General features: G+C 48.5%; 2 protein-coding genes and 1 pseudogene across 2 annotated transcripts; 2 read left to right on the top strand and 1 right to left on the bottom strand.

The window, feature by feature from the left end:
* Positions 1 to 3,618: 3,618 nt before the first annotated feature.
* On the bottom strand, positions 3,619 to 4,728 carry Psmb11 (proteasome subunit beta 11). Its single transcript, XM_055617954.1, has one exon. It carries the CDS (start codon positions 4,726 to 4,728, stop codon positions 3,820 to 3,822), a length of 909 nt encoding a protein of 302 aa, XP_055473929.1. The 3' UTR covers positions 3,619 to 3,819.
* Positions 4,729 to 13,042: 8,314 nt separating this feature from the next.
* Psmb5 (proteasome 20S subunit beta 5) lies at positions 13,043 to 18,005 on the top strand. Its single transcript, XM_055615735.1, has 3 exons — positions 13,043 to 13,270; positions 13,962 to 14,268; positions 17,646 to 18,005. Exons 1-3 carry the CDS (start codon positions 13,073 to 13,075, stop codon positions 17,936 to 17,938), a joined length of 798 nt encoding a protein of 265 aa, XP_055471710.1. The 5' UTR covers positions 13,043 to 13,072; the 3' UTR covers positions 17,939 to 18,005.
* LOC129683136 (60S ribosomal protein L39-like) lies at positions 15,450 to 15,664 on the top strand (annotated as a pseudogene).
* Positions 18,006 to 22,072: the final 4,067 nt, after the last annotated feature.

Here is a 22,072-nt window from a genome sequence, read left to right as displayed (position 1 = left end):
CTTAGAGACCCTCTCAGATGGAGGAGTGTAGGCCATGTTCCGGTGGGGGAGGAGGATAATGACTATCCCCATGTCCACCGCCAACTCTTCAGTCCCTCGTCCATATGTCTCAAACTATCTGTGGGATTGGCAAGAGGGGAGTGAATATGGGGAACACGGGGTGAGAGCTCCTGTCAGGACATGAGACCAAGAAGAGGGAAGGAGGCTCTACACTAGCTACAACTAAATGTGGGAACTTTTATTCTCCTTCTTCAACTGTTGTCTTGGAGGCCTGTTGCCTCTCTCTGCTAGCCTTGGCCTAGTCCTGGGAGCTTCTAGCCTCCATAAAATCTAACCTAGGCCTAGACATTTTCAGCCTCTGAGATTTACTGCTTAATAACACCCTTTCTTGTTCTTAGTGAGCTCTGGGCTGGCTGGTTCAACTCAGCTGTTCTGGCTTACACTCCTCTCCCAGCTGACTTAGTCAATCTGGCTTTTCCCTTGGCTTCTGAACTGCTCTGCTTGGCCTCAAACTAACTCAAGCAATCTGCTCTAATCTCCTGGTTCCTTCTCATTCTCTGGCTCACTCAGTCTTCACCTGAGTTCTCTCTCTGCAACCTATCTCTCTATTACTGTCCCAGTAAAGCTGCCTCCGTTCCCTCTCTCTCTGCATTGCCCTTTAAGTAGCTTCCCTTTCCTCTCTCTTCTCATGAGTTGGGCATATCCTATTCTGTCAAATCTTCTCTGATTTGTCACTTTTTCTGCCACTGCAATTAGACATCACTTTCAAACATGTGCTTCCTTCTACAAACTTACCTTTCCCTTCATTGTTTGGGATTAAAGGCGTGCACCAGCACACCTAGACCTTAGCTTTTCTTTACCTGAAACTTGCTGTACACCAGGCTGGCCCTGTCTTGCCTCTCCTGGATTAAAGGTGCGGTTGTATTCCACCAGATCACACAGACCTAGATCTTTGATCACATAGGCCCTTGGATGTGATCTCTTGTCAGAACAGCCATGTTCTGAATTAAAATTCCTGTACACTGGGCCTAGAGTGCTAACAAAGAATGGGCTGTGGTTGGATCAGGACCTGCCACTTCCACGTTTACACGCATCTTCCCAGCCCACAGGTCTTGGTCTTCGTGGAGTGCACACACACACACACACACACAGAGCCAGAACAGGCAGGGCGTGAGTGGTTAAGGGGTAGAATCAGTCAGGTGGGGTGGCACCTGGGTGGGACTGCCAGCATCCCCAATGCCCACTTCCTGAGGCGAAGGAGACACAAGCTTTGGGACCAGCACACCTGGTCCTTTTCTCCGGGTAGGTCTTGGGCTACCCAGAAGCAGGAGGATCCTAGCACGCCTTTGTGACCCTCCTACTAACCGTGTGATGCTGGCAACTAGAGAAAGCTGCTTTGATGGGAGAGACAGGGCCTCACCATGTAACTCAGGCTGATCTGGACCTCACCATACAGCCCTAGCTAGCCTTGAACTGACAGCAGGCCTGCTGCCTCCATCTCCTGAGGGCTGAGATTAAGGTCACACAGCTGCAAGCAATACCTTCCATAGTTTCTGATTTACAACAGACAGGTGAGGGGCTGGAGAGATGGCTCAGTGGTTAAGAGCACTGTCGGTCCTTCCAAAGGACCCAGGTTCAATTCCCAGCATCCACATGGTGGCTCACAATTGTCTGTACCTCCAGTTCCAGGTGATCTGACACCCTAACACCAATGCACATAAAATAAAGTTAAATAAATTATTAAATTATTAAAAAAAAAAAAAAACAATGGACAGGTGATGGGAGACCAAGAGCCCTCTTTAAAAAGTATTAGAACCAGGAATAAAACGACTTACGGGCCAGTCTCAGGTAGAGAAGGGTACATCCAAAAGGGACATGAGCTTGGCCCAGTCCTCCTACCAACCCTACTGAGGCACGCCAACAGTGCATTCAAAACCTAAAGGAACGTGAGGCTGGAGGAATAGCCCAGTTCGCAGCATCCATACGGTGGCTCACCAGCATCTCTGGCTCCAGGGGGCTGGATACCCTCTTCTGGCCTGCAGGCAACAGGCAAGTAGGTCCCAGAGCATCCCTCTGCCTCTGCCGCTGCTCACTTCCCGAAAGCCTCGGGGTAGACCAGGAGGGTGCGGGGTGGCTATAGGCTCGTACCTAGCCCTGCCCCATCCTCTCCTATTTGGCTCTTCCCTGTGCAAGTTGGCTAGCACTACCACCCAGGCTGCAGTGGCTGCTCTTATTCAAGTGTTGCTCCTTTCCACAAAACCACACAGGCCTCTGCAGATTCCTGTCTTTCAGGGAATGAGGGTTGCTGTGAAGGCCAATAGCCACATTTTCACCCTGGCTCGCAAGTTAGTCCCCATGTACTGGGCACCTTCCTACAGTCCTCTGTTTGTTTGTTTGGTTTGATTTGGATTTTAGTTTCTCAAGACAGGGTTTCTCTGTGTAGTCCTGGATCCCTTGGAACTCACTCTGTAGACCAGGCTGACCTCAAACTCAGAGGTCCATCTGCCTCTGCCTGCAAAGTCCTGGGATTAAAGGTGTGCACCACCCCTCTACCCCAGTATCCTCTGTCCTTTATGGACTTTCCTTCTGACTGTCCAGAGTTTGGAGAATCCAGGTCAGAATCTGTAAGTCTGATTTCAAGGAATTCTTAATCTGAACTGCAGGCTGTCACGGAGGGAGAAGCAGCTGTCAGTCTTAGGTCTGGAGGCTTCAGGCAGGGTAAAAGAAAGGTTGTTTCAGTGCCCTTCCTTCAAACCCCACCTCCTGACCAGCCCTGGGGAGAGGACAGTGGCGCTCCTGCAGCTAAAAGCCTGGATCTCCAAGCCTGGGCTCCCTGGTAAACCAGAGGAAAGGCCAGGAGGCCCAGAAGATGTGCTAGCTGGCACCACGGGCACAGCACCCTCCCTCTGGTCATCTTTATCCTCCAGCGGGAGCAACCAGGAGAGGCTGGAGTGAAGAAACAGGGAGAGGTCTGCTGTAAGGGAGAAAGTAAGGCTGCATTACAGGGCGTAGCTCAGGCCCCAGCCAACACAGCGATACGAGACCATGAGGCCAGGAATGGCAGCTTCTCTGAGCTCAAAGCCCATGGGTTCCTTGGAGTTCATTAATCTCCAGCCAACAGGCAGGGGCTTGGCCTATTCCCCCAGAAAACTGCAAGGAGGGCAGAAAAGGCAGGACTGTGGGGGCTGGGAGGGAAAGATGCACAGAGAGCCTGGGAAGCGCTGGGAATGCCTAAGCCCAGGGTGCCGTGTGTCCCGGCTGTAACCTGAGTGAGTCCCACAACTCTAAACCTGAGCCAGCTTCAACAAAGGGCCACACTTCCAAAGGCCGCCATGAGACCTACAGCCTTGAGAGTCACGGCAGGGGGTCAGCAGGGACTAGCCCATCCCCACCATCACTGAACTAAACCCTGCAGCCCACAGGGGGTTTTAAATCTTTCTGAGAGAGGCTGCTTTCTCCTGGCCATCCTGCCTGACCAAGTTGAGAAGAGGTAAACAACTCAGATAAGAACCAAAAGGAGACTAGGCTGGCGTGGGGTGACAAAAGCGGGTCCAGCACACGGACATGGCAGTGAGTGTTGGCCGAGTCAGTTTGGAGACAGGAGGAGGCTACACCATCTATTGCGCATCATCAGAATGTGTTGACAGAGACATCCACGGCTCTGGGAGGCAGAAAGGACAGGACTTCCACAAATAAAGCAGGCAACCCAGAAGGGCCGGAGCCAGACGCCATGAGGCTGCTCCCAGAGCTCGCCCTGCCAGGGCGGCCTCGTTCCCTGACTTCCCCCCCTTGTCCAGGTCCCCCAAGTTCTGTCCTTTCTCACATCGCTTCAGTCTTCGCCATCACCCTGCCGTCTTCCGGTGTCACCTCCTCTGGCTCCACGAAGAGTTCTCTGCCTCCCTGCGCATCTTGTGGAGTGGCGGGCTCGGGAAGGACCTCACCAGCTTTGGCCTCCAGCTCTTGCTCCAAGCCCCGGGCTGTCTGCAACTCCATATACAGCGCGTAGGCATCGCTGCGGGACACGTACTCCCATCCGCTCTCTCTAACGTGGAAAAGGTCCACGGAGCCCCCTGAATAAGCATCCCGGTGGGTGGCATGGGTCACAGCACAGCGGGCCAGGGTGTAGGCTTCCTGGACGGTCATGTCATAGCGGTAGCTACGGTCAAGTACCCCATAGGCATACGGAGATCCAGAGCCCACAGAGAAGATGTCCCCCTGCAGACAAGTGCCATCACTATAGACATAGAAGAGAGCAGGGCCGGAGTGGTCCCAGCCACACAGGGCAGTGGCCACACACAGATCCAGACCCCGGTAACGGGACATCATGGCTGACAAGAGTTTGGCTGCGCCAGCCACACTGGGGAGCTTACCTTCCCTCAGCTCCCGAAGCCGCAGCTCCCGCCGTAGCACCCGATACCACGTGACGCAGTCGGCGGAGGTTCCGGAGGTGGTACCCAGGAGGTGCCGGTGCACGGGGATGACCTTTCGTGAGGCTGGACATGCCACATAGCTGCCACAGGAGGAACGAGTGTCAGCTGCGGCGATGACGCCATGACGGAAGCGAAAGGCCAGGGTGGTGGTGCCATGAGCCAGCCTGGGGCCATAGGTCTCCAGGAAGGTTTGAGGGTCACAGCCCCGGGGCACAGCCCAACCACCAGCTTGAGGCAAGTGAACGGACGGTCCCCGGGTGTTGGGGGCCTGCCATTTGCACACGTCCTGAAGGGCCATCCTGAAGGCTGAGTGAAAGCAGGAAGGAACGGGGCAGCATTTGAGGCCTGGGGGGGGGGGGGGGAAGGACGCTGTACAGAAGCTGGGCCGGAGCCAGAACCAGTAAGTGAGACATGTGACTTGATGCTTCGTTTCTCCCCAGCCTCAAATCAGGCTTTGGAATTGCCTGATAAAGCACCTCCACCCACGGCAGAGAATGGCTGAGGGGAGAGGACTGGGCCAGCAGAGGCTCCTGCCCTGGGGAGACGCCACGTATCAGTCAGGCCATCCGCTGTTGTGATTCATGTCAGAGTCACCAATAGAGTCCCCTGTCTATCATCCGGTCTCATCCCAGAGGTGAGTGGAGGCGGGATAACCGCATACAAGAGTGGCAGCGGGAGGAGGGAGCAGAGTGGCCCTCCTCGGGGACATGAGGCATGCAAAGACATGCAGGGACTTCCAACTCATGGGAAGATGGGAGAACGCTGCCGAACACAGAAAAGGACAAGAGAGCTTCTGTGTCTGTGTTGGGGGGGGGGGGGGGAGAAAGGGACTCAAATATCTCCCCGAAACGCAGGTTGGGGGTTGGGTAAGGTTGAAGGTCTCTCTTCCGCTTTGGGGCAAAGGGGTCCTTCTGTGTGCACACAAAGACAGTGAACCTAGGCTGGGCCAGTCACTCAGTAGGTAGGAGCACTTGCTCCATACGCCTGATGCCCAAACCCATCACAAAAATAATAAAATAATAATCGGAAGGTATCCATGTGCGGTGATACATACCTAAGATCAACTCCAACATTTAGGGGCTGAGTTGGGAGGGGTTGTGAATTCCAGGCCAGCCAGGCCTACAGAGTGAGGCCGTACCTCAAAATAAACACACATATAATTTTAAAAGTAAATTCTACAAAGTTTTGGGCCCCGGTGAGGATGGAGTGGCATCCTGATCCCTTACTCCATTCTTACCCTGCACGTGGGCACAGTTCAAACACTGTGCCTTCTCTGCAGGGCTACAATGAGATAAAATATAAATGACCTCCTTCACCCCGGGCTGACAGAGTCCCCTCTAGCACCAGGCATGGTGTCATGTACCTTTAATCCCCACACTTGGAAGGCAGAGGCAGGTGGATCTGTGAGTTTAGGGACAACTGATCTACATAGAGAGACTATGTCTCCAAAAAAAAAAAAAAAAATGAGAATTAAATTAAATTAAAGATTAAGTCCGCTATAGTCTAGTCCAAATCCATGCGCCACAACTTTGTTTCTCTCTATTCCTAGCACATTTCCCACTTCGACTCCCCCATCAGGGCATTTAAATCCTACCCCTCAATGTCTGAATCAAGTTCCACAAATTCTGAACTCCTTCCCCAGTGTTAGCTTGAAAAGGTAAGATTGTGGGGCTGGAGAGATGGCTCAGCAGTTAAGAGCACCAGCTGCTCTTCCTAATTATGCTATAGGCTCAGGGAAGGGGAGCTAGCAGGGAGCTGTGTCAAAGGTCATATATCAAATGTGGTTAGGGGCATCTATGTCTAAAGACACTCTCCAGACAAAGTCATGCAGAGAGCAGGAGGCCCTGCTGGGGAGAGGGAGTCTTACAGCTTAACCAAGCTCAGAATGGCTATCTGGGGGCTGGAGAGATGGCTCAGAGGTTAAGAACACTGGCTGCTCTTCCAGAGGTCCTGAGTTCAATTCCCAGCAACCACATGGTGGCTCCCAACCATCTATAACAAAATCTGATGCCCTCTTCTGGTGTTCAGGTATACATGCAGGCAGAACACTGTATACATAATAAATAAACAAATTTAAAAAAAAAAATGGCTATCCGGACTGGGAGGACTGCAACCTCAAACAGCAGGGTCCTTCCAACATTGACCCTGAACTCTCCTTCCCCAGGCTGAGATTTCAAGTATGTGCCATCATACCCAGAATTTTTGTTGTTGCTGCTGTTTGTTTGGAGGTTTTGTTACTGTTTTTGTGTCTTCATTTTTGAGACAGGGGCTCACTCTGTAGATCAGGCTAGCCTTGAACTCATAGAGATCTGCCTGCCTCTCCTTCATGAGACTTGGGTGCTGTTTTGGTTTTTGAGGTAGCATCTTGTTTTGTAGCTTACCATGGCCTTCAATTCCTTCTCTAGCCCAGGTTTGCTCCAAACTCCCTATCCTCTGCATCTTAAGTGCTGGCATTATAGGCACGTGTCATACTGTAGATCGCTGTCCCTTGGGCATGGCAGAGCTATTGCCTTCTTGATATCTGAGCAGATGTGATCATCCACACAAGATCCTCACCAGACCGAGCGCACTAACATCCCTTTAGGAAAGGGGAACAGTTCAAGAGACAATGAATGAGGTGGCACACGCCAGGCCCCACCCACCGTTCCCAAGGATAAGCAGCGCTTAATGGTTATGTGTGCGGCTTTTTAATTACTTTATTCATTTTATTTTATGTGTATTTTGCTTGCCTTTAGTGTAACCACATACACGCTTGGTGTCCATGAAAGTCACATGTAGGCATGGGATCTCCTGAAACTAGCGTTATGGATGGTTCTTAACCACACCATATAGGTGCTGAAAATGGAACCTGGGTTCTCTGTAAGAGCAGTCAGTGCGCGTCTTCCCTAAGCCACGTCTCTGGCCCCCACTTCACAGTGTTGAGCAAAGGGACTATTTTTCAGCGGTATAGCTTCCATAAGCTACCCAGGTTCCTCTAAGCGACTGCTCAGTCATGCACCTGTAAACACCCTCGGGTAAACTCACTTGCTCACCACACTCTCCCTGGCTGGAATAGCTCTTTGGTTTGTCCGTGGTGCCACATCTGGGATGAATAGGTATTTGTTCACATCTCTCCAGGAAGAGTCAGTTGACGGACGAGCACACTGTAAGGCTCTAGCTTTGAGAAACAATGGAACCCAAGTGGACCCCAGATTTCCTTGACAAAACCATCTTTGACTACTTTTCTCAGTTGCCCTGTACCTGGAGCCAGGCTTTTGGCTACTTTATTGGGTTCTTTTTATTACCTCTCTACATCACCCTTCTCCATTCCAACCCTCAACTCCAGCAGAGAGAGAAGGATAGCGGGGAGAGGGCACATAGATTTCTGATGATTCGGGCATTGGGTTCCTCAGGGCAGTCTGTCCAATCTTCATCAGGATTATCCACGCAACCGTTTGGACTTTCTTTGTCCGCCCTAGCTCTGAATAATGACACAGTGCTTACAGCTATTTATAATAGCTTTTGGCTTAGGCTTAGGCTTAGGCTTGTCCACAAGCAGCTCTTCACTTAAATTATCCCATTTATATTAATAATCTATGTTCTGCCGTGTGATTCTTTATCTCTCCCCAGTTGTTGTTTTTTTTTTATTGTTTTTTTAAAGACTTATTTATTTATTATGTATACAATGTTCTGTCTGTCTGTATCACTGCACACCAGAAGAGGGCACCAGTTATAGACGGTTGTGAGCCACAATGTGGTTGCTGGGAATTGAACTCAGGACCTCTGGAAGAGCAGCCAGTGCTCTTAACCTCTGAGCCATCTCTCCAGCCCCTCTCTTCAGCTTTATACCTGTGATTTCCTGTCTCATAGGTGAATCTTTCTGTGCCTCTTTCTTTCCCAGAGTTCCTATCTTTCCAGAAGTCCTGCCTGTTCTCTCCTGCCTTTGCTATAGGCTGTTCAGCTCTTTACTCAAACAATCAGAAGGTAGTGGAGAGCAACATCTACAAACCGTGGAAACGGGTGATGCTCAACAATACCACAGTCTGGTCTGTACCCAGCTCTCTGCTGGTGCAGACATCAGCATCTGACTATACAAAGACAACCTTCATGCAGTGCACAGAACACCACTCTAACATGTTCTCTCCCCTTCAGTCCATAAAAAAGGCTCTTTCTCTTAATAAACTATGTACAGTAAGAACAATTATGAAAACTATCAGGTAAGAATTACATCCATAATGTCCAGCCTTTTGTATTTGGCAATCTTGGAGACCTTACTATCGATCCTATCTTGGTGGGCCAAAGTTCTGTACTAAATCACTTTCTATCATAAGTTGCATTTATCAATTCATAAATATCTTTTTAGAGTTTAAAATATTTTCTTGAGCTGGGCAACAATGGTGCATACCTGTAATTCCAGCACTCTGGGAGGCAGAGGCAGACTGATCACTGATCGCTGTAAGTTCAAGGCCAGCCTGATCTATAAAGTGAGTTGAAGACAGCCAAGGCTACACAGAGAAACCCTGTCTCAAAAAAAAATTTTTTTTCTTAAATCCTAAGCAACTTAAGCTTAATTGTGAGACTCTAACTATCTCATCTTTAATCCCATTGGAGACCTGAGAAGGATAAATATTACCTGAGTAAACAGGAAGTGCGAAGCAAGCAGCTTCCAGAACTATAGGAATAACAGAGGTTGCTAAGTCACCCAGGGTCTTCTGCAACACCGGAGCATCCATCTCTTCAGCCTGCTGGCCCAGAATATCAGCAGTCGACTTCCTCTATGTCGACTTGGACAGCATGCTGTCAGCAGTTGAGGCAAAGATGGTGTTTTACCCAGTGGCTAGCTTTGCCACATTTGAAGCAAACTCCATATGGAGGTTCTTTGATGCCCTTCATCTCCTTTGAAGTAGAATGGGGGTGCTGCCAAGAACAGATGTGTCTCACTGTCAAAAGCCTTTTACTATTAAAAACATCTTTAAATGCCATATTCTGTAGATCTCTGAAGTGTCTGAAGATTCATCTATCTACCTCAGTTATACCTGACTAGGCAATTGCTGCTTGTTTCTAGCTATTTACTATTGGCTTAACTTTGAAAACATCTACAGGAGGGCTAAATATTAAGGTTATTTCTGTGATTAACTAAACTAGTACCTAACATGGCCTTAAGTTTGATTGACTGACTACTAGCTTTCATTTCTTAATTATCCTAAACAGTTTGTAATAGTAGCTTTCATAGGAACAGAACTTTGCATTACATTTTCAAATAAGTTGCGTATGTACAATACCTTAAACAAGACTTGACATATACATACAGTACGTTATAACAAAATATAACCTTAAATTTGTATCAATATACAATAATGTATACCAATGTAAAATATTTGAGTCAGTCTAAAAGTAGATTCAGTAATCTACCCTTTTATCCTAGCATTCCTATTTCTCCCCCTTTTTTTCATCCCTCCCTCCCTTTTCCCCTACCACTAGATAACAGAGAAAGAAGGATAGAGGAAAGAAAGAGTGAAAGAAATCCCTGAATCTAACTTCCTCTACTATGCTTCCTCCCTGACCAAGACCATTAACAACTTGCAAACAACCTCCCTTAAATAATGACAAACATCCATTACCCACAGAACAACCAAAAGATACCCACCCCCACCTCTTGGGAATGGGGCATCATTCTCTTAAAATTGCTTCCTGGTGCCTGGCAGTTTTGTTTGTTTTTTTTTTTTTTTTTTTAAAAAAAACTCAGTAATGTTACGTAAATATGTTTTTGTTTTAATCCCAAATGTGGGATATGGGACTGCCTCAGTTTGTCCACAGCTGATAATTGCCTTGTGCAGAATGGAAAAGGGCATGGTGTTTGTCAGCTGGTAACAGCCTTGTAAGGCAGGAAGAGGGGCGTGGTCTTTGCCAGCTGCAGTTGGTTGAAATCTGAGAGCCCGGAGAGAGACGCGCAGCAGATTGGAGGAGACAGACAGAAAGAACGCTCCGCTTCAACAACGCTTTGAAGGAAGGCGACTGTTTGCTGCGCCTACTGGTTACCTGAACTGTTGGCTAGCCTGATGACTGAGATCGGTACTGTCCCCTGGAAGAACCCGATGACCCTACCCAGCTAGAAGAAGCAAAGAGGTCCATGGCCCCTTTCCCTTCCAACCTTCTTTCTCTCCTACCTAGGGTTGATGAGTTCAAAGAGGTTGAGGCTTTAAGATAAATAAAACTACTGCCAAGTAGACTACAGTTTAAAAAACAGCACCTACCTGGCATTTTTGGGAGACCTAAAAACAGTTGGGTCAGGTCCTAAGAAAGCTAGCTGTAATACCTGTTGTCTGTCCTCTACATGACTGAAAAAGCGCTTAACAGAAGCCCTGGCTGAAATAGTCTGGGGGACTGGACCATCTAGCTAGCTTTTTTGAAGTTGTGCTGGATGTGGATTTATGAGGAAACAGATATTGAGGCGTGTTGGGGGGTGGTTTTGTGCATTGTGTATTCAGATGCTGATTTCTGGACCCGGAGATCTGGTTGCAGTCTGGATGTGGGCTTTGTCATTATTATTGAAGCATCTCCTGTCTCAATGGTGTGGAAAAGTTGTGCTCCAGCACCTTCGATTGATTAATAAAGAGCTGACTTTGTTTTGTTTGTTTTGTTTATTTTTGAGACTGGGTCTCACATGTAATCCTAGCTGGCCATGAATTTGATAAGTAGACAAGGCTGTCCTTGGACTTCAAAGCTCCAGACTGTGGGGATCCAAACTGAGGCCACATCAAGCCATCTCCAAGCCCTACCTTGCATTTTCCACACTAAGTATAAAGCACAGATAAAAATTTCCTACCTCTGGTAGTTGGATTTGGAAAAGGTTGCTAGGTTTCAGCATGAAAAATACTGCATATGCAAAATCTGCTGTGGAGAGGAGGGACTGAGTTGGACATCAAAAGAACGCTGATGTTAGATACTGATAGGTGAATCCAACAAGCAAGACCAAACACTGACTTCATAGACCCATAAAGCAGGGAGCAACATTTAATATGTATGCCTACTTCCTGACTTGTTATCATTCCTAAAAGTACTGAGAAGTAATGGTGGGTGGAAGAAGAAAAGGCCATGAAATATGGCATATTCCCAACGAAGTGCCTAATCTTGGGAGTCTACAGGCAGTTTTGCCTTCATCTTTATGAATCCACCAAGTCTCCTTCGGGTTCTCAGATGTCAGTTACTACTGATTTAACTATGTAGGGCTAAGCCAGGTGTGGTGGCATGTGGCCTTTAATCTCAGCACATGAGAGACAGAGATTTGCACTCATGTTCAAAGCCAGCCTGGTCTACAGAAAGAGCTCCAGGACAGCCAAGGCGGCTACACAGAGAAACCCTGTTTCAAAAAAACCAAACCAAACCAAAAACAACCTCTTGCCCAGGAAAACAAACAACAACAACAAAAACTGGTGTTGAACTGAGAATCTACTTTTAAATTTATTTATTTATGAGTGTTCTGTGTGCATGCCGGAAGGGGGCATCAGATCCCATTATAGATGGTTGTGAGCCACCATGTAGTTGCTAGGCATTGAACTCAACAGTGCTCTTTAACCACTGAGCCATCTCTCCGGTCCAAGAAAATCTACTTTTTCAGTTAGGCAAACCTTTGCTTTTCCTTTTTTATTTTACTTGCCTTTCGGGCAACCTATTACTTAGAATTCTCATTAGAAGGTGGAAGATAATTTTATAAACTGCTTACTTTTAGCAGGGTGTGGTGGAGCACCTTTAATCCCAGAGCTCTGGAGGCAGAGGTTCGAGGATCCCAATCAGAGGCCAGTCTGATTGACATAACAAGTTCCAGCCCAACCCATGGCTGTATAGTGAGAGTCTGTCTCAAAACAGATAAACAAACCAAAAAATATTTTAAGGGACAGTGAGCTATGGTATAAATTCTAGCAAAAAGGAGGCGGTGGGCTTTTGTTGTTATAACAAACTGCAGTGTCGAAGCAAGCCTGTAATGCCAGCATTCAGGGAGGCAGAGGCAGGAGGATCTCTGTGAGTTCGAGGCCAGTCAGGTCTACAAAGTGAGTCCAGGCCAGCCAAGACTACACAAAGAAACCCGTCTCTAAAAACAAAACAAAACAAAACAAAAGTACTTTAGGGAAATAATAACGAATAATAATAATAAATTAATGAAAACCATTATTTTAATCAATATTTGGATGGGTGACCTTAAAGAAAATGGCAACCTCAGCCTCCTTAACGGGGTTTGGAGAAAGAGGAGAAGCTGCTTGTAACCTGAACCAGGGCCTGGGCGGCGACCGAACATCAGAACCCAGCTTGGAGTCTCAAGCAGTCATGCCCTTCTCAAAGATGGCCGAACTCACCTCCGTCACTCTTCGGGAACATTCCAACCACTCTTTAAGAATTTGAAGTTACTTCGTACTGATTATATGCGCAAAGTAAAAATGCCAGTCTTATCCATTTAGCGGTTTTTGTTTGTTTGTTTGTTTCCGCTATCGTTTAGCGTTCCTCGGCGAAAACAGTCCGGCGCCCGTATTTGGAGGCGTGGTTGCCCGGAGTAAAAATGGCGCCGCCTAGGCATAGACTTAATAGGACGTGAAGCTGCGCCGGCGAGGAGTTTGCCCGGCCGTTCTTAGGAGTCGCTCACGAGACAGTTCCTGTTGCCCTCACTAAAAATGGCGCTGGCCAGCGTGTTGGATCGGCCGATGCCGGTGAACCAGCGCGGGTTTTTTGGACTCGGAGGTCGTGCGGACCTGCTGGATTTGGGTCCGGGGAGTCCTGAGGATGGGCTGAGCCTGGCCGCGCCCAGCTGGGGAGTCCCCGAGGAGCCGCGAATCGAAATGCTCCATGGAACCACCACCCTGGCCTTCAAGGTGCTCAGCAGCCCGCGCCCCTCCGGCATCCCAGGCGGAACGGAGTCGGGCGGAGGTTCGGTCCTCTCCTCCCGACCTTAGCGCTTTCACTGTGTCGTAACCGTGTGGAAGGGAAGGCGGGCCGGGGGACAGCGGGGGAAGGGGACCGAGACAGCGTGGGTTGACTCCTAGGCGACCCCCGAGCGCTCCCGGGGAAGGGAAGCCGCAGTAACAGCTGCCGTGGCGGGGGGAAAGAAAGCTGCGTCTTCACCAAAGGTTTTCCAAACCGGCCGTCCCCTCCCGGGAGCTTAGTGACGTCCAGGGACTACCGTAGTGGGTGCCAGCCACCCAGGCTCTACGGCTACTAGCAGTGGATCTTAGGCGAGTTTTTAACCCTCTGTTATTTGTGTTTTGCCTTTATGTCTGTTCACCACGTGTGTACTGCTCGCAGAGGCCGAAAGAGGGCGTCGGATCCCTTGGAACTGTAGCTACACATCTTTGTGTACGTGGGTACTGGGAACCGAACTCGACTCAGAGCAGCCAGTGCTCTTAACCACTGAGCTATCTCCCTAGGAGTGGCTTTATCTCATTAAACTTAATATGTAAAGCGAGGGATCCGGTAACCCTTCTTTTCCATCAGTACAGAAAAGGAGTATTGGAAATACTTGTGGTCTCATGTGGCCTGTTTTGTGTTTTCTCTGACCGCAACCAGTTTCACCATGGAGTCATTGTTGCTGCTGATTCCCGGGCCACAGCGGGCGCCTATATTGCCTCCCAGACAGTGAAGAAAGTGATCGAGATTAACCCTTACCTGCTGGGCACCATGGCGGGGGGTGCAGCGGATTGCAGCTTCTGGGAGCGGTTGTTGGCGCGACAGTGCCGGATCTATGAGCTTCGAAATAAGGAACGCATCTCTGTCGCAGCAGCCTCCAAACTGCTGGCCAACATGGTGTACCAGTACAAAGGCATGGGGCTGTCCATGGGCACCATGATCTGTGGCTGGGATAAGAGGGGCCCTGGTGAGTCCTGTTGCAGTCACGTGATCCTGGGGGTTGCCGCTAACTGGAGGGGCTTAAGGGAACAGGTGACTTCAAGGAAGAATGTGTTAATTGGTTCTGCGATTCCCTCCCTTTCCTAGGAAGGCATTGGGCGTCTAGGAAAGGGCCTGGACTTAGACTCGCTGTGTCATTGACCTAGGGTTACCTATTTTCTTAGCCTATTTCATCATCTGTCAGTTGGCTGAGTGAAGCATCATCACAGTGGTTAAGAGCAGTAAATACAAAGCAATTAGTGCAGTGTCTGCTACAGCGTTTGCCCTTCTTTTCCATACAATAATAAGGACTAAAAAACCGCTGTTATCTGAGAATTAAATTGACTGAGAGATAAGCTAGCCAGCATTTTCTAACAGGTCGAAAAGGTGAGCTACACATAAAATTTTAAAATGTCTTACGAATATTCCAGTGGTGGTGGTGGTGGTGGTGATGGCGGTGGTACACACAGCTTTAATCCCAGCGCTTGGGAGGCAGAGGCAGGTGGATCTCTTGTTAGTTCAGGGCCAGCCTGGTCTACAGAGAGAGTTCCAGGACAGCCAGGGCTACATGGAGAAACTCTGTCTCAAAAAACAAAACAAAGCAAAAATCTCATGAATATATATGTTTTAGTCTTTTAAATGTTTTTGGTTTGTTTGTTTGTTTGTTTTTGTGCATGGGTGTTTTGTATGCATGTATGTCTATGCACCACGGTGCATGCCTGGTGCCTGAGGAGGCCAGAAGAGGGTGTTGAAGCCCCCAGAATAGAGTTAGAGTTGTGAGCCACCAAGTGGGTGCTGGGAACCAAACCCAGGTCCTCTGCAAGAGCAGCCAGCGTTCCTGCCCCTCTACCTGTGAAGCCATCTCTCTAGCCCTGGTTTTTTAAATTTTTAATTACACTATTTATTTACTATGTACTTATGGTGTGTTTGGGTGTGTGTATGTTTGTAAGTGTGAGCGAGCAGGCATCCCAAAGCATACATGTAGAGTTCAGAGGGTACCTTGTAGGAGTTGGTTCTCTTGTTCTGAGAATCAGACTTAGGACCTCAGGCCTGGTGGTAATCAGTTACATGCTGAGTCACCTCATTGGCCCTCAATTAAAAAAACAAAACAGCCGCTTCAAGGCCTTTGCTCCTCCATCGTGAGCCTTACGCCTAATTTGGCTCCTTGCTATGTCTTCTTGAAAGACTTTGTGAATCAAGCGATTCCTGGCCAAGAAACAAAAGCAGAATCGTCCTATTCCTCAATGGATTCGGATGAAAACTGGTAACAAAATCAGGTACAACTCCAAGAGAAGACACTGGAGGAGAACAAAGCTGGGTCTGTTAGAATTCACACAATGGCGAGACTGAAGGTTTATACAGAGTTATGATCATCATCAACTGGGTCCTGTGAGCATCAGTCAATCCTACCAGATGGAATTTTGGTCTTGTCTAAACTGGGGGTGGAGTTTGTCTACAATAAACTGTAGAACATTTCAAACTGCTAAAAAAAAAAAAAAAAAAGGCCGATAGGCAGCTGTGATCCTAGCACTAGGTTGAAGGTTGAAGCAGGAGGGTCAAGAGTTCAAGGCCAGCCTAAGCTATATGGCAGCAGGACAGCCTGGGACCGCACAGTGATACTGTATCTCAGAAGTAAATTAAACTGGTGGAATTGGCTTATAGTCAATTTTATATACAATTCTGTTTTTCAGTACCATTTCAAGTGTTGTAGTCGGTTACATGGGGGCACTAGCCACTGTTGGGTGGTGAGGCTCCACCACATAGTTTTCATTTAGTCTCTGGCCTAAAAGGAGCTACCTCTTGCAGCCATGGGGTTGTATTTTAAGTGTTATCTTTCACCATGCCTGAAGTCCTAGGCTTGAAGTGTCCGGCGCGCTTGCCTTTTGTACTTACCAAGGGAACGAGTTGGATGGTTTGTATCAGGGGAGGTGACACAGTATGTGTTGTGGAATCTGGAAATCGCAATAGTAAATTTTATTTGGTCTTTCCCCAATTTTGTAAGAAACTTGGTTCTTTTTGAGGTTCTGTGTGTGTTTAAGCGCTTGCGTGTGTGTGTACCACTTGCACGTCCAGTGCCCAAGGAGGACAGAATAGGGTGATGGAGTCTAAGAAACTGGAGTTAGAGACGTTTTGAGCCACCCTGTGAATACTGGGAATTGAACCTGCGTCCTGGACTAGAGCAACAAGGCCTCTTAACTGCTGAGCAGTCTTTCTAGCTCCATTTGTAGCTGGTCTTTGTTACTTAGTGGGGTCTCCTTTTTCCCTTTATCCGTCACCCCCGTTTCACCCACTGTCACTTGATAGAGGAGAAAGAAGGATAGAGGGAAGAGAGATCTGTGAATCTAATTTCTCCTTGTTCTTTGCTTATAGCTGGTCTTTGCTACTTTATGGTTCTTCTTTTACCCACCTTTTATTCCCCATCCCCCCCACGCCTCCCCTTTTACTATTTATCACTAGGCAGCAGAGAAAGAAGGAGAGAGATCCCTGAATATAAATTTCTTATTTCTTTTTTGAGTAGGACTACTAACAAGCCACAACCAAACCAGGTGTGGTGTCACACGCCTTTAATCCCAGCACACAGAAGGCAGAGGCAGGCTGATCTCTGTGAGTTCAAGGCCAGCCTGGTCTACAGAGCAAGTCCAGGACACAGAGAAACCCTGTCTGGAAAGCAAAACAAAACAAAAAACCACCCAACTGTTAGGGCTTTAGCATTTATATACCCTCTGAAAAGTTCCCAGAATTCCAAACATCACACAATCACAGATTGTGTCTGTCTACAGCTGGCAAAGCCTTGCCCTTTTCTAGAGCAGGAAGCAAATCATAGTCAGCTGCTATTGATAGTCCAGAGCAGCCCCATATCCCCTGTACCTAGAATAAAACAGAAGCATAGTCTTACAATATTTCTGTGTGTTTTGTTTTTGTTTTCCAAGACAGGGTTTCTCTGTGTAGCCTTGGCTGTCCTGACTGGCTTTGTAGACTAGACTGGCCTCTAAGTCACAGATCTGGCTACCTCTGCCTCCTGAGTGCTGGGATTACAGGCGTGCGCCACCGCCACCTGGCACTATACCAGTTTTGTTTTGAGACGGCGTTTTATGTAGTCCAGTCTGGCCTCAAACTCAATATAGTTAAGGCTAGCCTTTAACTGCTGATCTCCTGCCTCTACCTCCCAGGTGTGCTGAGATCCTATTTTGATGGTGGCGGTGGTGTGTGTGTGTGTGTGTGTGTTACTGGGAACACGCTAGGCATATATTCTGCTGCGGAGCTACACCTCTGTTGAAGAACTTGAGAAACCACCTTGGAAGATGAATAAAATAGCAAAGAAATGACCGTCTCTTTCTTGTTTCCCGCTCACCTCTCCTCCTCCAGGCCTCTACTATGTGGACAGCGAGGGTAACCGGATCTCTGGGACCGCCTTCTCTGTGGGGTCTGGCTCTGTGTATGCTTATGGTGTCATGGATCGAGGCTACTCCTATGTCATGGAAGTGGAGGAGGCCTATGATCTGGCCCGCCGAGCCATCTACCAAGCCACCTACAGAGATGCCTACTCTGGAGGCGTAGTCAACCTGTACCACGTGCGGGAGAATGGCTGGGTCCACGTCTCCAGTGACAACGTGGCCGATTTACACGACAAGTACGCTATAGCTGCAGTTACCTTCTGAAGGACGGGGGATGCGGCTGTCCGCGGCTCTCGTTGCTTATAATAAATAACAGTACCCATAAGCAGTCCACAGTTGTTTCAGTCCCTTCTGTCAAGCTCTGTGTGTGTGATCAGCTGATGAGTTCCTGATGCTTTAGCATCTCTTAGATGCCAAATTATACTATTTCTCAACCTCGGCCTCTTTTGTCCACACTTGTCCCTCCTTCAAGCACTTTACAGTCGCATAAGCCAGGACAGTGGGAGAGAAGGCACTGTAATTACAGGAAACAGTGGTGTAAAGACATTGTCTGGTGAATGCGTTAATGTCCCCACTCATGAAGCTAATGGCGAAGCAGGAGAGGCAGGGAGGAGGGGGAGGCCTGCTTCAGTTTGAAAAGATGAAAAGTTGATGAGGTGGAAAGATGCGCAGGGATGTTCCAGGCTGCAGAGGAAAGAGCTCTTGTGTTTGGGTAGGAGGAGGCTGTGTGCCGTGCAGAATGATAAACAGGGCAAATCTCGAATCTTTCCTTTTGAGACAGGGTCTTTGTCTATCCCTGGCTTTCCTGGGACTTGCCTTGTATACAAGGCTGGCCTCAAACTCAAAAATCCTCCTGCCTCTGCCTCCCGAGTGCTAAGCCAAATCTAACATCTTGAATGAGTTTGGAAGGGAAGGCTTGAGCCCTGAGAAAGTGGACATATAAGAGAAGTGGAGGCCTTGGTGGGCCTGTCCTGCTCTCCTTGGGGTAGAGCTGTGCAGCTGAAGGGGAGAAGGTGGCTTCGGGGCTCCTGGGCAGGAAGAAGCCCAAATGCTGCCAGAAACTGTAGGTGGAAAGTCCCTGCTGAGTGCACCGAAAGTTGACCCACAGCTCGGACGTCTGCAGACTGCTGGCATTGGAGAGAGGAGACACGCTAGACCACCAGAGTCTGGCCCCTGTACCGCAGCTCCGCTCTCTCCTCAGCGGGGTGCAGCCTGCGTTCGATTGATGAGGCTGTCCGTGGGAACTGATCGAGGCTTGGTAACTGCATTTGACAAGTGCAGGGAAATTGTGGATTAGTGAGAGTGGAGAACAGAGTTTGGAAAACAAATGACTCTTTTGCCTCAGGAGACTCGTTTTGCTGTAAAGCCTCTGGAGCCAAGGAATCATGGACCCAAACAGACTATACATTTTAAAAATTATTTTGTGGCTGGGATGTAGCTCAGGTGGTGAGTACATGTCTGGCATCTACAAAGCTCTAGGTTCAAATCTCAATCATTCTCTGCTACACAGGAAATCGGAAGGCAGGCTCAGCTACATGAGACCCAGCCCTTTTTTTAAAATGTATTTATTATATATATAATGTTCTACACACATGTACGCCTCCACACTGGAAGACAGAACCAGATCTCACTGTAGATGGTTATGAGCCTCCACGTGGTTGCTGGAAATTGAACTCAGTGCTCTTAGCCTCTGATCCATCTCTCCAGCCCTAAGACACAGCCTTAAAGTAAAAATAAAATTTGAATGTTTAAAAATGAGCCCAGCTGGGCGGTGAAGGCACATGCTTTTGATCCCAGCATTTAGGAGGCAGAATCGGGGAGATCTCTGAGTTCAAGACCAACCTGGTCTACAGCCAGAGCTACACAGAGAAACCCTGTTTCAGAAGATAGGTAGGTAGATAGATGATAGAAGGATTAGCTCCTAAGGAGAAATCCCCACACCCGAAAGAAACCGGGTGAAAGCCTGAGCCAGAGTTGAGGATGCCAGACCCCCACCATTGTTCTTTTGCAGCCTCCATAACGTTCTCTGGTACTTCTTAGAACCCCAAGGGACATAATTTGAGAAGAATTGCCATGGGAAATACCCTTGAAGATAGAAAGTGCTGGAGACAGATTCTAGTACCCAGAGAGCCTCTGTTGTAAACTTGAGATGGGCTCACAGCAGCACAACGGAGGCCCTCACCCAGCTTCTGCTCACACTTCACCTGGGCGGCGGTCTGTTTAAACAGATGCTCAGAGCAGTCAGTCCCGGAGAGAATGGAGGAGAGAACGTGAAACCTGCGGACCTGTGCTCCTCTGGCACTGTCTACTGCTCTAACCTGGGTCTGCGGTCAGAGCCCACGCCACAGAGCTCAGTGTGTGGTCGGTTTCCAGAATAAATTCGGACAAAGGTAAGGAAAGGTTGCTACTGTCTATGAGGCTAGAAATAGGAGTTGAGTTACAAGCACTTGCTGTTTTTCCTGATGACCCGGGTTCAGTTCCTAGCACCCACAATAAGGCAGTTTACCCCTTAGTCCATTCCAGTAGGTCCAAGCCTCCAGCCTTGAGGGCAGCCGGGACTGTGCAGAGAAACCCTATCAAACACAAAAACAAGGTGCCGGAGAGATGGCTCAGTGGCTAAGAACATGTATTGTTCCTGCAGAGGAGCCAAGTTCAATTCCCAGCACCCACATCAGGCAGCTTACAACTGCTTATTCCAGCTCCAGGGGATGTCCTAGCCTCAGGCACATCCACATCCGCAGGTGTACACACACATGCACACACACACACACACACACAGACACACAAGTGTAAATAAATACTAATAAAACTATTTTTAAAACAAGCCAGGTGGTAGTTCCACATGCCTTTAATCCCAATACTTGAGAGGCAGAGACAGTTGGATCTCCGAGTTCAAGGCTAACCTGGTCCTCAGAATTCCAGGACCATTAGGGCTACACAAAGAAAACTTGTTTTGAAAACAAACAAAAATTAAGATTTTTTTCATTGTTAGTGTTGGAGCTGGGGAGACAGCTCCGTAGTAAAGAGCACTGCTTGCTCTTGCTGGGGACTTGGGTTCAGTTCCCAGCACCCACATGCTGGTTTTCAAGCACCTGCAGTTTCAGATCCAGGGGACCCACCTCCCTCTGACCTCTGCCAGTGCCAGGCACACACCGGGCAGTGCACATAACATCTGTAGGCAGAAGTCATACACATAGAATCTATCTAAGACAGTAAACATTAGAAATTGCTACTTTGTAGGCCATCAGCAGCTGCCCCGGGGACCTAAATTTCTCACTGTTGGGGGGCGGCTTTGCAGCAGCTCCCTGAGTCTCCACTTTCACGGAGGTGACGGATGCCGCATGGTGGAGATACCGTTATTGGCATGTACCAGTTCAGGGACTCTCTCCAGATTCATTCCTAATACAGTGGTCTTGACAAAGGATGATGGAAAGGAAATTGCCTTGAATAGCTGAAAGATTGATTTCTCCTGGCAGTTCCCGTTTCCAAGAGACAAGGCTCTTGAAGGGATGGTTGACATTTTCCCTCCCTCCACGTATAGCTCAGTATCACGGGTCTGACTCCTCTGGGGACTAATACGGACGAAAAGAAAGCAAGCACCCCCAGAGGCCTGGGAGTTCTCTCGCAGGCAGAGAACATTGTTGGGGGTAAAGGCTGGATGCCTCACAGCGTCTCTGTCTGGCGAGGGGGGCTGTGGGGGTAGAAAGCGCTGAAGGGTGAACAGAATGTGTGTGAAGAGGTGGAAAAGGTAGGTGAGGGCATGGAGGAGAGCGGACAGCGAAGCAAACCAGAGGCTGAAGCATAATAGGCCGTGAGTGTTCCCTCTTAGGCAAGACCAGGAGGTCAGTGTCTCTTCCACAGCCTCAGCTGACAAATGAGAAAACTGTCAAAGCCATTTGGGGAAAAGGAAGGTCACATCCTTTAAGGGGAAATAAAGCAACTGATTTATTCCGCCAGCCCACGGAATCCATGTGGTGTGTTGAGAGAAATTAAGAGGTGAAATGAAGCCTGGGAACAAATGTGCACCCCTGTAATCCTAGCACTTAAGACATAGAGGCAGATGCACAGTGGTGGCACATGCCTGGCCTGCCGAGCTAGTTCCAGGACAGGCAAGGCTCTGCAGAGAAACCCTGTCGGGAACAACAAAGCAAGACAAACAAAAAGGTAGAGGCAGGATTAGAAGCTCAGAGCCATTCTTGTCTACATAGCAAGTATGAGGCCGGACTGAGTTAAAGGGGACCCTGTCTCAAAACAAACAAACAAGCAAAACAAAAAAAACAGCAACAAAAGAGGTAGGATAAAAAGTAAGCCTAAGGGCTTACTGTGAGTTCAAGGCTAGCCTGGTCTACAAAGCGAGTCCAGTACAGCCAAAGCTACACAGAGAAACCCTGTCTCAAA

This window comes from Psammomys obesus, unplaced genomic scaffold (assembly GCF_907164565.1).
Source record: "Psammomys obesus unplaced genomic scaffold, mPsaObe1.curated_primary_1811, whole genome shotgun sequence".
Taxonomy (NCBI): domain Eukaryota; kingdom Metazoa; phylum Chordata; class Mammalia; order Rodentia; family Muridae; genus Psammomys; species Psammomys obesus.
Note: the sequence above shows the minus strand (reverse complement) of the source record. Positions and strands in the feature narration are given on the sequence as shown.